Raw genomic sequence first — 16,112 nt, forward strand, 5'->3', positions numbered from 1 at the left:
ATCTCGAGCGCGTATCAATGATAACCCATAGGCCATAATTGATATTATTATTATATTGCACACCATAATAGGTACGCATAATATTGTCGCAGATTATCGGCAGACGGCAGAACGGTACGATATGAGCAATCGGAAACCTGAACCACACACTCGGGTCTCGTAAGTTGTTTCATTTTAACGTACTTATAAGTTATTATAACACGATTTATGAACACTGCAGTATGTATAATAATATACAGGGTGTAACAAAAACACCTGTCTATAATATATTTAAAATTAAAAATCGATACAAGTAAAACGTATGAAAAAAAAAAACGGTATAATTTTAATTATATAATTCAAATGTATTTCATATAATGAAAATTATATGAATGATAAACAATTATACGCAGAATTTCACAAAGAAAAAAATATATTTTTAAATGTCATTACGTTTTGAATTACTGTAAATACTTCAAAAAAATATTGATATTTTAAAAATAAAAAAAAAATAAATATTACCTGACTTAAATAAACTTTTTACCATAAAAAAATTTCTAAAACTTAGATTTACAAATTTTCTACTTTAAATAAAATCCAATTTTTTTCAATTCCCAGCTGTACTAAAAGTAAAATAATACTACACTTGTTGTGGAAACATCTATATAAATGAAAAAAAAATCGAATATTGATTAAAAGTTATTTAATTTGTCAGGTAATTCTGTTACACCTTGTGAACTTAAAAGTGTACAGCGTATGCATACTATCAATGTCGCATTCACCGGCCACAATCGTATAACATATTATCTTAATGTTTATTTTGTAGTGCAGTCTTCGCAGAAACATAAATTATAAAAACGAAACGAACTGTACAAGGGATCTAATTTTCTGAGTTCTAAGCACACAAACCTGTGTTTATGTAATCATCGTATAGTAGAGTTTTAAGGCTTAAGATCGCGAGTCGTTAAGTTAAGAGGCAATAAGGCCCATAGACCAGGCCCGGCTCAAGGGGTAGGCGGCATAGGACCACGCCTATGGCGGCATTTTTTAGGGGTGGCATTTAACATTTTTGTAGTCAAATTCTAATGAAATGTTTACATTTTTATTAATTTTAGATTCTGAGCGGAGCGATGAATGTATTGACTTTACCATGATGTGTGTTTTTATTTTTTTGTTTCTCATTACGTTTTGGGGCATTAAAAATGCTTCGATTTTCGACTTCAGTATTTATTAATCTAATTAATTGTTAATTTTATGTAAATAAATAAAATGAACTCAAAATTAAGACTTTTTCAGTATTGTTTATGTAAAAAAAAAAATTTGATGTAGTATTTACATATAAGTGGCGACAAAACTCAAGTTTGCCTAGGTGAGTTTAAGCACTTGAGCCGGGCATGGCATGGACATGGAATAATATAATATTGTCACATTTCAGGAAAATACGACAGCATCATCTGCATGTACATTAATAGTGCAGTTCTACGTTTGTTCTTTGATTCTACTTGCGATGGTACAGGTAAACCAGCTGATAACCAAAGAGTTGGAGCTATAAATAATCATCAAGTGTTTCCGTGTCCTAGACCGGCTAGACGAATAACGTCGCTAACATTGAAACATAACCGCAGACAGACTGATCGGCCCTTCTAAAAAGTAATCTGAAAAATAAAATTTAAGATGAAGCAGGCTACTCCCATATTTTACGTCTCTTACCCATATATGTATATACGAGTATAGGTATAAACATGAAATTATCCAGAAAATATGTTATGTTTTTTCATTCATGTATTCGAATATTTTCCATTTCACTGCACTCCAAATTATACTTCTATACCTATTATACAACTTCAACCGCTGTAGTTCGTCGTAGGTTACAAAATCTGTTTTTTCGATCTGATTTATTTTTTATTTTTTTATCTGTACAGAAAAAAATATCAATATGTTATACACATAGACTATGACTTAGGTATAATATACCTGTTATAAAATGTACGCTATGTCGCTGTAAAAAGTCAACATATAGGTACCATTTACGACTCGATCGTTTCTAAGATGCAATTTTTACCTCCGATTAGAAAATCCTTCGTACATATTGCATATGATGTGATGTACAATATTGTACATGCACTTGTTAATTTTTTTTTTTTATTAAACGAAAATACCTTCGGCGACATAATAGGCCAATGTGTTACAAAATTTTAATTTCATTGGGTTGAGATTACATTATTTACAACTATATTATTTACAATTTTCATATTTTATTTTGTAGTACACTTGTTAATTGTTAAGGTACGTTTATGAAAATCGTTCGTAAAAATATGATAACTAAAATATAGTCAAAAAACTTCTAAATGCCCGATTTGTATGTCTCACCATACGACATTACAAGCGTTAGTATTACGCACTCAAATGTAATTTTCTAAATATATAAATACGTATTATACATATTAAGCTATTGTAAACTAACCGTTTTTTTTTTTTTCGAAAAATAATGTAGTCTAAAAGATTTTATTTACGACCCGAAATTCTTGGCAGCGTAATCTTCAAAGTTTATAAGCTTAAAACACTCGTCATAAATATTTATTCAGTTATTACTTATTTTACCGAATATATTTTTACAACCAGAACGCTGTTTCGAAAATTGTTTTCATAAAAATTTCACGGATTTTTCAGATTATAATATATACTGAAAACCAACTACTCTTTTAAAAGTAATATTTAATAGTTTAAAGGCGCCTCGTAAACGGCATAATCATAAATACCTTATAAAGTTATAAACTAATATTATTATAATTCAGGTTCTATATGTACGAATACTAAGGATAATAGTACCTATTAATAATGATGGTTTTGCAAGAACATTAAATAGATGTTATATTTAGTCAAATATACCTATTATATATATTATACTCAGACGACTTTACAAATATTATATAATATAATAATCACTATAATTTTAAAAACACCATGGAATCCCTATTCTTGTAAACTATAATCTTTAAACCTTAGTATCTACTAAACATTTTACACCTTGAAAGCAACTCGTTAAATACTATCTGTTTAACAATTTAGAATAAAAAAAATAGTGAATAAAAGAAGTGCAGACCCGCCATATTTGGCTTCATTACACTCCTTGAACGATATGAAAATCTAATAATTTGAAAATGTAGTCTTGTGTAGGTATGCCTTAAAAATTCCAACAATTTGAATTTGAATGAAAACAAAATTAAAGAAAAAATCGGAAGTGAGCATAATTAGTGTATCATCCTATACATATAAGTGCGGTACCTGAAGTTATGCAATACGATTCTTGCAATCGAAGATTCGAAACGATAATAATAGGTTCTATTATGTAATATTATAAATGCAATTACTAATAAATTGATTGTTTAAATTATTATTTAAAAAAAAATCAAATTCCCACCAATGTATTTGTGTTATATCGACAACTAACAATTTGACAAAACAGACAGAGGCGCAGACACTATTTTATACACGTTTGTGTACTTGTCCGTGTTTTGTTTGTTCAAATATTAGGTAAAATAGGTATGTTTTTGTTTTTTTTATCATAATTGTACTTGCTTTTATTACGAATTTTTCTAATCAAAAATAAGAAGGAGTAAAAAGGATACATAGAAAGAGAGTTTATAATTTTCAATAAAAAGTGAATTATTTATGGTAATACTGACCATAAAATCGATTAATTAAAAGTTGGTTTAAAAAATAATTATTAGATGATTTTTCGATAAAAATAAGCTAAAATTAGGTTGATTAATCTATATCAGAATAGAATCTTTGAATTTTTCTCGAGTATACTCTCAAAGTCTCAACTCCTTATAATTATTATATTCGCCTCAACGTCGACTTACATCGTATTTAAATATTAATTCGTTTTATTTCGAAAACAATGATAAAAATCTAAAATCAAAAGATCTTAAAGAGGTATTTTCTAATCTCCGCTTTTCCCTTTGTTTTTAAGTCCTTATTGTAGATTTTGCGTTTTCGAGGAAAAAATTTTTCAAGGCAACAATATTATACACAAATACCAAAGGTTGAAACGATACATAAAATTCTCATGTATGATTTATATAAAAACGTTTCAAGTTTTGATGAGCTGGGAACAAGGCGATGTCCGCGGGATGTCATATTTCCTCACACTGACAATAAGTCACAAAACTACCGCCATATAAATTTGCCTAAATTTTTCTCCTTAAAACATGGTCGCCTACAATCCCAAATAATATTGTATTGTATTTTTTTAGTGCTGATGACTAATGCAATTAATCAAAATATTTTTCCAGACTTTATTCATACCTTATATTACTTGGTACGTACAACGAGGATATACCTACACTGTTAAGGGGGCTCCAGCGTATCATGTTTTAAGGAGTAATATTTAGGCAATTCACATAACATGAACATTTTGGCTATGTCTATGTGTGAGTAGTAAATGAACATTAGTGTGTGTAATCCATTATCGCTTGCCACGGACATTCGGTCGTCGACAGTATTACGAATTCCCAGAACTACGTATACCTAATTAAAATGGCAATATATCATGTTCAATTGCGCGCGTTATCTTTTACCACGGTTTAAGATATATCGTATATATTATATATTAGTATTATATATATTAGTATTATATTATTATTATTATATATTAGTATATATTATATATATAGTATATCTTAAACCGTGTCTTTTACTATTATATTACCTACTAACTACTCGGCTTTCGCTGCAATTCGCAAAAATGTACAATTACATTATACTACACAAGAGAATCACTTTGTTATTTCATAGTTATTAACTATTACATTGCTTAACATTTTTATACAAATACAATTATTTAAAAAAGTAGTGTTAGAAACCATCCCCGATAGGAAAAGGAAACTCACGTTCATTTACTAAATCAATTAATTCTAAAACCATATAAAAAAATAAAAAACTTAAAAATTGATACATTTTTTTTCTCGAAATATTCAATATAGCCAATATGTAAATTTGATTTTCAGAAAAATTTATATGGTTAAAACACTTATTTAAGTCAAAAGGCTGATTTTTTAAAAATTTTTTAAATATAAATATTTTCGTTAGGTAAATTATAATTTAATTTATAGTTTATACATCACAAATTATTAAAATAAATACAATAAAAAATTAATAAAATTTAACATGCACTTATTTAAAAATGTTCTTATAAAATATTTTTTAAAAACTTTATTATTATTTGAAATTACAAGGTTTCTAACATAATCTAGATCGTAATTTACATAACGAAAATATTGATAGTGTTATTATACTTTGTATTTCCTTGAAATTTAAATATATGTGGGTTGTATTAAATTTGGAAAAATATAATTATTATTGTCGCCCATTAGTAATGTTCTATACCTATCCAATAATCTTTATCGGCTAATTGTTTCCGACTTCCGAGAATCTATGACGGCCGGTCGGCAGCCGCGAGCCGCCGCAGAAATAAACTCTCGCACGCGCAGGAACATGTCAATACTTTACGAAAAGTGAAATATAATATTCATGTTTGCAATGCTATAAAAACTACTAAAAGCGGTAGTAAATTAAACATACTTCCTGAAGGCCGATTGTAATTTTGAAAAAATGGTTGAATTTATAAACTTCTAGACTATGCTCTTTAGGAATCACTTTTTCGATTTAAAATTAGATGTGCCAAAAATAAATACAAATGTAACGTAATTATTTCATGGAATTTTTGAAAAAAAAATCGTTATTTTAAGGTCTTTTAAAATTGAAAATTGAAAATCGACTTCCTAAATAACCTAGATATTTTGTCAAAGAGTTCATACATGTATAAAAAATTAAAATCGGACATTCCAAAGTATGTGTAATTTACTACCGCTTATTGGTCTAAAACGCTTGAAAAATTCGTCTGCTGCGACCCCCTTAATACCAAACCACGGTAATCTACAGTTGGTAACCGCTTATATGTTTCACTCCATTACATATTCTAATTATCCAACTATAAACACGTTGTGCCTATATTTGATTGTTTGTGTTTTTTGTTTATAGCTCGTTGATTTCTGATCTCGTTTGTTTATTTCCGAATGCCTGCAGAGTATTTAAAACTGATGCGAGTTCATGTGCATGCAAGTCAAAAGGACGTCATCCTGGAATGTTTTGTCCCGGCCCTACAAATGCACAACAACATGAATAACTTTACATTGGGAATTGATTACCATTTAAGGGGTTTGATACGGTCACTTATCTAAATCAAAATGTACCGATGATCTACTGTCAAACATGTGTTCACAGGCGTTAAAGTGGGATGAGCGCATAGTGACTCGGCCTCCAACCTCCGACGGCTGTTAAAAAGCTACGAGTATGCTTAAACAATCACTGTTTACGTTGTTACCTATTAGTAGGTACATGAAAATATATAGGTATACAACTCTTATGAAAACTATATGGAAACTTTGGTTCCCCTGAAATATTTTTTTCCACTTTTGAGTACTAACGGATCTATAGTAAAGCAAATATACATTTTAAAACAGATTTTACTTTGTTGTTATGTCTACTTGAAATCGATATTGTAATTTTATTTCAGATTTCGTACATAAATTCGTAAAAATGTTTAATAATTAAAACAGATGATGTTTATGATTTTGAGTATCCGAAGTTTAAATCAAAAATCTTAAAATGTTGACTGATGATTGACCGGCGTTTTAACGAATTCAAATCAATTTTCAAAAATCTTTTCGGGTTATCAGTTCCATCGATAGGATTTACGAGAAATACATGATATAAATAATAGTGATAAATGAGCATTGAGCAAACATTTGAAACATTGTTTGCCGATCACTCCTTTTCGGCGGTGGTGACTTTTCACTTGAACTATCGTACTACAATCACACGTACTATATAATAATGAACACCTTGTATGCATACAATTACAAGACCCACGTGCACGCACATAACAAATTGCCTATACTGAACTCCTTAAAAACTGTCAATTTTCAATAATTTATTATATTTAATCGAGTGAATTATAAAATTTAAAGGGAAGATTATTGTCTAAGATTTGTTTTGATATTCTGATTTTGAGCTATGTTATGAGTAGGTATTTGGTATACATTTTCTAATGCTCGTGACGTGTGGGATTGACATCCTTCAAACAATTTTCCGCAATGACCGCTCGATATATCAATATTTCAATAATTATTTTATCTATGTCATGAATAGAATGTTTTTTACGTGTATATTTGTAGCACTAAATACATGATGATAATATTATGAAATTTGATTATTGAGCTGAAACTGTTCTTAATAATTTTGAATGTATTATTATTTTACAATATTTATATACTATTTCCCTAAACGTTAAATACACATTTTTCTCTTTCTTGTTCTTGCAGGTCAATGATTTTTTTTTTTGTGCACTATCATTTAATAATACCGTTGGGATTGTCAATCGCGTGTACAACTACGGTATCCGCGAAAACCGCGACGAAGTTATTTTGTTACACGTCGGGAACCAGTAGCGTGGTGAGTGATATTTTTACTCAAAACGTGGTCGGATATTAATTTTATTATAATATTATCGAATAAATATTATTAACCGATGTACCTACTGGCTACTGTGAAGTGGAGTAGATAGATGGTCAATGTTCTAAGGGCAATAAATAAACTAGGCATCTTAACTTATATTATATTTATAAAAATTCAAATATAATTATATACACATATTATTGTGAGGCACAGGGGCACTGCCACACTTGGTCCCTATGCCACTATATAAGTGAGTACAATAATATTTTGACTATTTTAGACAGTATATAATATATATTACTAGGCACAACAATTATGACGTGGACCAAGGACCAACCCTATCCTCGTGCAACACAAGTTATATTTTCCCGTATAGTTCCGGCTAAGTACCCGATTTAGATAGATTCGAGTTTACCACACCATTGCTGCCAGTTATTATGCACATTGCACAATCTCAGATGCTTGTAGTGTGAATTGAACCATTTTTTAAAACCAAAAGTAGAATATAATATATCATCTAAATATATATAGGTACCAAGTATGTGTGACACAAATGTGGCACTATGAAGATTTATATAGCGACGTATTTAATGCATATTGATATAAATTGTTATTTAGGTATCGGTAAAATCAAATATAAAGAAATAAAAAATATATATCTTTTATCAGATACTTTTTACATTCTGCTCAATGGTATTTGATTCGATCGTTCGATTAAAGAGTTGATTTTATTTTAAGCCATTGCAGTGTACAATTAAAATCAAATTTAATAAATCGTCCTCCATAAAGCCCTTATATATTGTTTATACGACTTTCGCACTTGTCTATACACATTACACACTCCCTGGTCCGTATATATCGTGATAATCATGTAATTGCGTAAATATTTTTTCGTTATACCCAAATATAACCTGCAATCACAGATCTCTGCGCCAAGATATCTTTCGTGTTTAAGACCCGTTCAATACCTATATAGGTATGTATAGTAAATATAAGCCAATAATTGACTATATGTCTATTACTAATTACTATGATATAGAGGAGAGGAAAGTCGACGGTTTTTCTCGCCGCCGCGGAAAGGTATAGCAATAAATGAACAAAACGCAACGTCTTTAAGGAATAACAAAATGTATTATATCATTCGCAATATTTTACACAAAAAAAAAGTAATATTCAATCGAAAAAAAACAACTTCTATCAGCGAATACATATGTTTTTTTTCATACATAATCAGTATAATAAAGCTCTAAAAAAAATACAATATAATATTTTTTTATTCGTATCGTAATAATATTAATAAAATATATTCATATAATTTCATTATTATATAAACGTATCTACGGTTTTATCAATTTTTTGTTTTGTTTAAAAAATTGTATCATTTAATTATTTCTTATCACCCGGGTAACATATTTTATACTCATCAATTAATATTGTTGATAATCTCACGTTTAAAAAAAAAAAAATATAATAATAATAAAAATAATAATAATAATAATAAATAAAGGAAGACTTAAGTAACGGAGCCCAGACGAGTATTTTTATTATTTTTTTTGAGAGGGGGCGCCTGTTTCGGATTTGCGAACGTACACTAAACGAACGGATTTATTAATAACACATAATCAAACGATTTAAACAAAATGCGCGAATGACCTATGCACTTTCTCCTGAACGCGAAGTGGGAATAAAGGGTTGGAATAGATGGCGTTTCTGTATTATTTTATTTGAAAAAAAACAAAAAATAAATAGACTAACGTAATACGATATAAATATTAGCCGCCCGGACAGTGTTCATGTTTTGTTTATTTATTTTCGTCTACACGCGTACCTATCACGTCTCGTTTTTATACAAAAATTTTATGCTAGAGTCGCTATTATAGTAAATATATTATTATCACACAGTTAAAAAAAAATTAAGTTTGGAAAAAGTCAGGAAGACTGTTCCTACATAGCTTAAACGTTATAGTCGCACTAAAAAAATGTTGTCTAGTAGCAGCGAAAAACACTATGAAAAAATTTTTAAACAACTCACTTTTATCATATCATATATTATATCGATATATATATAATATTATTATAATTATACAATCATATAATAATATCTGTATATACGTATTTAATAGGAAAACAATGTCTACACGGCCGCTGAATATGAAAACTCACGTAAAGTATTCCCCCTCCCTTGTGCTCCTGATTCTACTCGAAAAAAAAACGAAAACACAAAATAAAAACAATTAGTTAGAATTTATCATTTTTTTTTCTTATTTTTATCATTTTTTTTTTTTTTGTACTATCACTACCGATTAGCCTATACCCCAATCGGTTTTTCTATAAAATTGTCTACTTTAATATAATATATTGTCTATGTTGTTTAATATCATATAATATAATTAAACATTCTCATAATATTATATTTTAATTTTATACATACATATTATAATATAATTTTATACTCTTTTCATTCGATTAAAAAAAAAAGAGACCGATTGGATGAATTTAACACAGCCCTTGTTTGATTATCTACAGTTACGAAAAAACAAAAAATACAATATTCATAATATTAAATTATCATGATTATCTATGTACACGTCATTCATGATACATATGATTATGTGTAAAATGAAGAACATAATCAAATGCATACTTATTCGTATGAACATTGAAAAACGTATTAAAAACAAAACAAAAAAGATACATTTCATATATATTTATAGTAGTTATATAAAGTAATGATAATAATAATAATAATGAAAAAAAAAATAGATACAGAGAGAAAAACGAAAAAAACATTTGCGCGAATTGGTCGTTTATTGCACATAAAAATATAAAAATAAAATAAAATGGTCATTTTTTTGTAATTAATCTCCTGGACTGCATATAAAATAATAACACATATCGCACGTGATCGTGTGCACAAAAACGTAGTAAAAGGATAAGACGTACACCACACAGACGCGTCGTAAAGACAGGTATGTACTCGATTAAATGAAATAAAATATATACTTTAGGAGACAGTCGTATAAGGGAAAACAAAAATTTAATTTTTTGTTAGGTATGCCAACCACCTTTCCGGTCGTCGGAATACGACGGCGATGGCGGTTAAGACTCGAGCGAGGCGATCAGATTTCGGAACATTGCCGACTGCATCTCGCTGAACATGGACGCCTGTCCGCAAGACAGGTTCGTTGGCGACGTGGAACCGGTGGCCGACGACGATGCAGCCACGCCGTAATGCTGATGATGTTCGTCGAGCGTTGGGGGTGGTGGCGGTAGCGACAGCGACAGCGACGAACAGCAGTCTACTGATGTGGAGGTGGTGGTGGAGGTGGTGGTGGGCTGCAGCAGTACGTCCTGATGTTCGACGGCAGACGGCACCTGGCTGCCGTACAGGTCGAGCGAGTCGTCACAACACGCGTCCATCAGCGACCAACAGTCGGGCGAACAGAGGTCAGTGGCCAACGGGGTGGCGTCTGCTGGTGACGGGGTGGTCCCCGACACGACGGCAGCAACTGCGGCAGCGGCGGCCGCGGCGGCTGCCTCATCCGTTCTCAGTCTCTTGGCTGCAGGGTACTCATGCAGGTCCAGGTCCACCACGTTCACGTCCTCCTCCTCGCGCTGGTTGTTGATGAACTGCGACAGCAAGTCGTCCAACGGTTCATCCACGCACCGCTTCCGCTTGTTACGAGGTGACGACGAAGGCAGTTGCATCATTATAGACGCGATCGTGTCGTCATCCACGTCGTCATCATCCACTTCTTCGTCATCAACATCTTCGTCGTCCACTTCGTCATCATACCCATACGGTAACGGTCCACCCGGCGCAGTCACCGACGACTGCTGCTGTTGGTGGTGATGGAGGTGATGGTGTTGTTGTTGTTGTTGCTGTTGTAGTTGATGATGGTGATGATGATGGTGGTGGTTGTTATTGTGGTGGTGGTGTTGTAAGTGGTGGTGGTGTAGTAGGTGGTGGTGGTGGTGGTGGTGGTGGTCGGTCGCCAACAACTGGGACTGCGAATCCGTCAGCGGTTTATTGTTATTGTTGCTACTTAAATTGTTATTGTTGTTATTGTTGTTGTTGGCCAGGGTCTTGCCGGCTGTAACCGCGTTACCGCCAACTCCGACGCTGCCGGTACCGTTGGTGCAGGACGATTCCCTGAGGTTGGTGATGTCCACGAGCTGCGGGTTACCACCCGGGCCGCCGCAGGGTTGCGACTGCTGAGGACCATGGTAACCGTAACCGGCGGACGTCGGCGAAGGTGGAGAGGCGGGCGACGTCCGTCCCGTGGTCCGGTCGTCCCTGGTCTCGGCCTGCAGCCTCTTCACCGTGTTGTTGATCAACACCGACCGACACAGCGAACTCTCGGCGTCGTCGATCTTCTTCATCTTGTTCACAGATATCTTAAGCACCTTACGCCGCTCTTCTTTCAGCCGATACTTGGCACTGATCATCGATGGCCGCGAACCCGAGTTCCAGCCGTAACTCCTCCGGGTGCCTAACAGCTCGTCGATCTCGTCCATAATCGTAATGTTCTCGCTGGACTCAACGGGTCTCATGTCCACAAGCATTTGACGTGATTCACCAATAGCATATCATTCTGAAAACGAAATGGGAAAAAAATTGTTAAATGTCGGTTTAAAATAATATCGTTAGTTTGGAAATATCGTGTTTGTTACGAGACATTCATTCAAGAAACTAAATTTAAAATATTCAATCAGTTGTTGTAGTCGTGGCGGGACTGGGGTTGGGTGAAACAATTTACAAAAAAAAAAAAAAACGACGATCGACAATAATCAATTTTTACATCTCGAAAAGGGTTCGCAAACAGACGGATGGTATATAATATTATTCATTTTTGCCAACGGGTCAGGTATTTTTAATACACATAAATACCCCATCGGCGTCACATTATTGTGTGCCCATGCATGCCGCACCCCTATGTGCGGGAGACGACGACGGTGGTGGTTAGCACCCCTCGAGGAGGGTGTGTGGGAAACAAACCGAAATCGGACGTCCGTAATACAAATATGTAAAGAGAGAGGGAGAGAGAGTGACTACTGCTGCGTCGTGTCAAATAAACACAAGACTCTAATGCGCGCGCTGTGTGTAAATATTGTACAACAATAATAAAGAATAGGTTACATATAGGTACTTGTGACTTTAATACGTAATTTTAAGACTACGAGTAAATGCGCAGCGACGGTTGCAAGGCCTAGTCAATATTGTCGGTCAACATCTGCTGCGAAAAAATACGAAAATAAAAAATACTATGACGTAATAAAGACGGTGTAATAATGTGGTGGAAGGTTTTCTGCGTTGTTTTGTTTTATTATTTAAATCGATCACTTTTCAACTGCATGAAATAATTTCACAAAAATCGCGGCTTCGTGACAGTGATCGAGAGAGAAAATTTAACGCGTAAATATTGGTCGGGAGGTCATCGCATGTCGTCATCGCTGCCACTTGGAGGTTGCCAAGGCAAGGCCGAGACGATGTACACGACTTGCGCTACGCATCACAAACATACGCGTGCAACAAAAATCACCAACTCCGTGAAACAACAACACCATTGCAAGAATTCGTAAATGCCTACGAGTTGTGCACCAAATTGATCTATAAAGTACCCGATGAATATTTTATTTTAAGCCCGTCACCTAATGCAGATTTCCAAAGATATCGATTTAAAACGGAGTATTTCGTCGGTAGAACCGAAGACGACGATATGTTATCATATTATCATATTATATTATTACCTATTTACGGATCGCCAACGAATCAAAATGTCAAAGAAAGTAGTTTGCTGTCGAAACATTAATCGCGTATAAAAAAAAATCTCAATACACACATACGGCATGTTATTATTGTTTTTAGTTGCAAAATGTAAATATACGAATTAACCGGAAAAGCTTTTAATCGACGTTACGATATTATATCTCGGCTTCAAGGTAAACCGTAAAAGGACATGACCGCAAGGTCGTAACGTAATACTGTTCGCGAACGATACACAACTATTGGTAATTGGTACCGAAGACCAGAATATCGTGTTGAGCAAGTACGAATTGTTATTACTTATTAGTTATTACAAACGAACCAATTAGCGCTAAACGAACAGATGACAGACATGATATATTATATAAACCATCATACCCAATACGTTTTGCGCTCTACCGGTGTGGGCGATGATATTGTAAACCTACCACAACCTTATACACGGTACTGTTCGATTCGGAAATCGTTTTGGGACGCGAATTTCACGAGATCTAAATGAATACGGGTGGGCAAGTGGAATGAAAAAACAACAACAACACGGTCGCAAGTCGACAACACTTTCTCTAGTCCGTCCGAGCGGCGCGGCGCTGCGCAGTTGCCATTCCGGCGCGTGACGAATGATCCGAACAAAACGCAAAACCGCAAGTACGTGGCGGCGACAAACCGGTGGCGGTGGTAACGAGTGAAAAATCGAGTAAACGCCAAACGGGTAAACGACCGTCCGACTGACGTTTTAAGCTGCTCCGCACAGGCGTGTTTGTGCGTCTTTTTTACGAAATTCGATGCAATTTAAACACGACTGCGTATAGGTACAATATTATACTACAGGAGAAACAACAACAATAACAGTTTGAACGACACTCACCGCTGAAACGGCCGCGGTAGCCCCCCGCGCGCGACATTGACCCAGATAATAAAATTTGTCATTTTTTCGATTCCCCTTCGCCGCGGAAGGAGGTAGAAGAGGAGTAGGAGGAGGAGATATTCTCTTCTCGCGTGCCATCACTACGACGACCGTGTTGTTATTATTGTCGAATTAATATTTGGACGGATTTCCGCGAAAAACAGTCACCGCGGGGAAAGAACGCATAATATTATTATGACAATATCAAATAGGCACCTGATCTCCGCCAAAAAAGTTGTAAAGATAATATGAAAACACAACGTAATAAAAATTTTGCGGTCCGCGATCCGCGAATTTTTTCCCGCCACGAAAATTGGTCCGAATAAAAAAAATTGGAAAAAGTCAATCGACAAGAGACGTGTCGACGGATCGGTGGCGATTATGTAGGCCACCTCACCGCGGAAGACGCGGTTGACCGCAAGTCGTGACAAGACGGCGTCGTATCCGCGAACGCGGAGGGGCGTCCGGTTTTGTCGGATTACTAGTCTTTGACGGTGGCAGGGGCGGGTACGACAACGACACTGCTTTCCGCAGGCAAGGCCGCCTATTAGGCCGCCGCCGCCCACAGGTGTATTAATATAATAACATAATAATAATCGTATAGATGTCGATTTGGAAAGCGATTATACTTTTATGATTAACAAATTATATTACACCAAGTATGGACGAGGCGCGGGCCAAATTCGAATTATTCGTAATAAAATCGCTACAACGGTCAACGGAAGAAGACATGTTATTAAAATGGTCGAGACGGGAAAAATTAGCCAAAAATTCGTAAACTTGCGAAAACGTCAAATTTGCACATTTCGAGATTTAATGAAAAAAAAATTTTAATTTAAGGCGACTTAAAATTTTCGTGCGAAAAAAAAAATTCGATAGGCCAATCACCGCCACGTGCGGCTGAACTTTGACGGCGTCGGTGTAGGAGACGTCCGATACACGCAGACTCGACGGCGCGATGAACTGGTTGATATGGAAATCGTCGGAAGTGTGGGGTGTTTTAAATAAAAATTCGACTTACCGGTGAATCCGGAGCGGAAGAACGGTAATCCGAAAATGTGTCCGGAACAAACGTGCACCATTAATATCGTCAACGATCTCGGCGCGAACCGGGTATGAACAATATAATATGATTGAATTAAAAAATAAAATTACGCACAACGGCCGGTATTCGAACAAAAAAAATAATGTTTTTTGTAAAAAAAAATTATTCAAACACTGCAACACACGAACAAACAAACACACGGTTTACACAAAAAAAAAAAAACAGTAATATCAATATCAATTAGTCGTATGCGATTTTTAGCGATCGGTTGCTCGGAAACACGAAAACAACGCACCGCAAAACACCAAGACGGGCGGACACGACGACGCACACGGAGTGGCGCGCGAAATTAGACTGGGACAGATTATGGAATCAATTACACACGCGCGCGCTCTCACAGTGGGCGCGGGGCGGGGCAGCGGCGGCGGCGGCGTCGGTGGTCACGGAGCGAACAAGCGAGCGAGTAGCGACGTCGTCGTCGGGCGGCAGCCGTGTGATAAGCGAACGGAACGAGAGCTGGCACTTGTGGCCGGCAGACGGGCAGAAGGCGAACTGGAGAATGTGCGGCGCGCCGTGCGCGCGTCGTGTGCGTTTTTTTCGTTCCCTTCGCCGCCGCCCCGGCCGCCGCACAGCTGTATCCGTCGCCGAACGGTCGGTGGGGGGAACTCCGTTATGTGAGTCGGCCGCCGCCGCCGCCGCTTCGTAAGTTTGTGCATGCGTGTGCGCGCGCGTTACCGTGTGCTCTCGTGACGTCACACCAGCCGCCCGACGATCGGACCGTAATGTGGCGCTGCCCGTCGGAGCGCCCGACAACCAAACGCGACAACGGCAATGACGGGCGGACGGGCGCCGCTCGCTCCTCACCCAACCGTCCGCACCGTCATTACCATCGTCGG

The 16,112-nt window shown here is 35.5% G+C and overlaps 1 protein-coding gene and 1 long non-coding RNA gene across 4 annotated transcripts; one reads left to right on the forward strand and one right to left on the reverse strand.

The window, feature by feature from the left end:
- Window positions 1-97: 97 nt before the first annotated feature.
- LOC149055671 (uncharacterized) lies at window positions 98-6,385 on the forward strand. Of its 3 annotated transcripts, XR_016191526.1 has the most exons (4): window positions 98-159; window positions 1,095-1,348; window positions 1,415-1,629; window positions 6,025-6,385. It is a non-coding gene; the product is annotated as an uncharacterized LOC149055671 (long non-coding RNA). The 3 variants fall into 3 exon arrangements; XR_016191525.1 differs by lacking the exons at window positions 1,095-1,348; window positions 1,415-1,629 and having other exon boundaries at window positions 111-159; window positions 6,025-6,201; window positions 6,268-6,385; XR_016191524.1 differs by lacking the exons at window positions 1,095-1,348; window positions 1,415-1,629 and having other exon boundaries at window positions 111-159.
- Window positions 6,386-8,611: 2,226 nt separating this feature from the next.
- LOC107168303 (uncharacterized) lies at window positions 8,612-15,773 on the reverse strand. The gene is made up of 2 exons (XM_015517664.2): window positions 15,193-15,773; window positions 8,612-12,095 (listed from the first exon to the last, which is right to left on the reverse strand). The coding sequence occupies exon 2, from the start codon at window positions 12,064-12,066 to the stop codon at window positions 10,600-10,602; it is 1,467 nt and encodes a 488-aa protein (XP_015373150.1). The 5' UTR covers window positions 12,067-12,095; window positions 15,193-15,773; the 3' UTR covers window positions 8,612-10,599.
- Between the last annotated feature and the right edge of the window lie 339 nt (window positions 15,774-16,112).

This window comes from Diuraphis noxia, unplaced genomic scaffold (assembly GCF_037042655.1).
Source record: "Diuraphis noxia isolate RWA-SAM2 unplaced genomic scaffold, SU_Dnox_SAM2 contig0004, whole genome shotgun sequence".
Classification (NCBI taxonomy): domain Eukaryota; kingdom Metazoa; phylum Arthropoda; class Insecta; order Hemiptera; family Aphididae; genus Diuraphis; species Diuraphis noxia.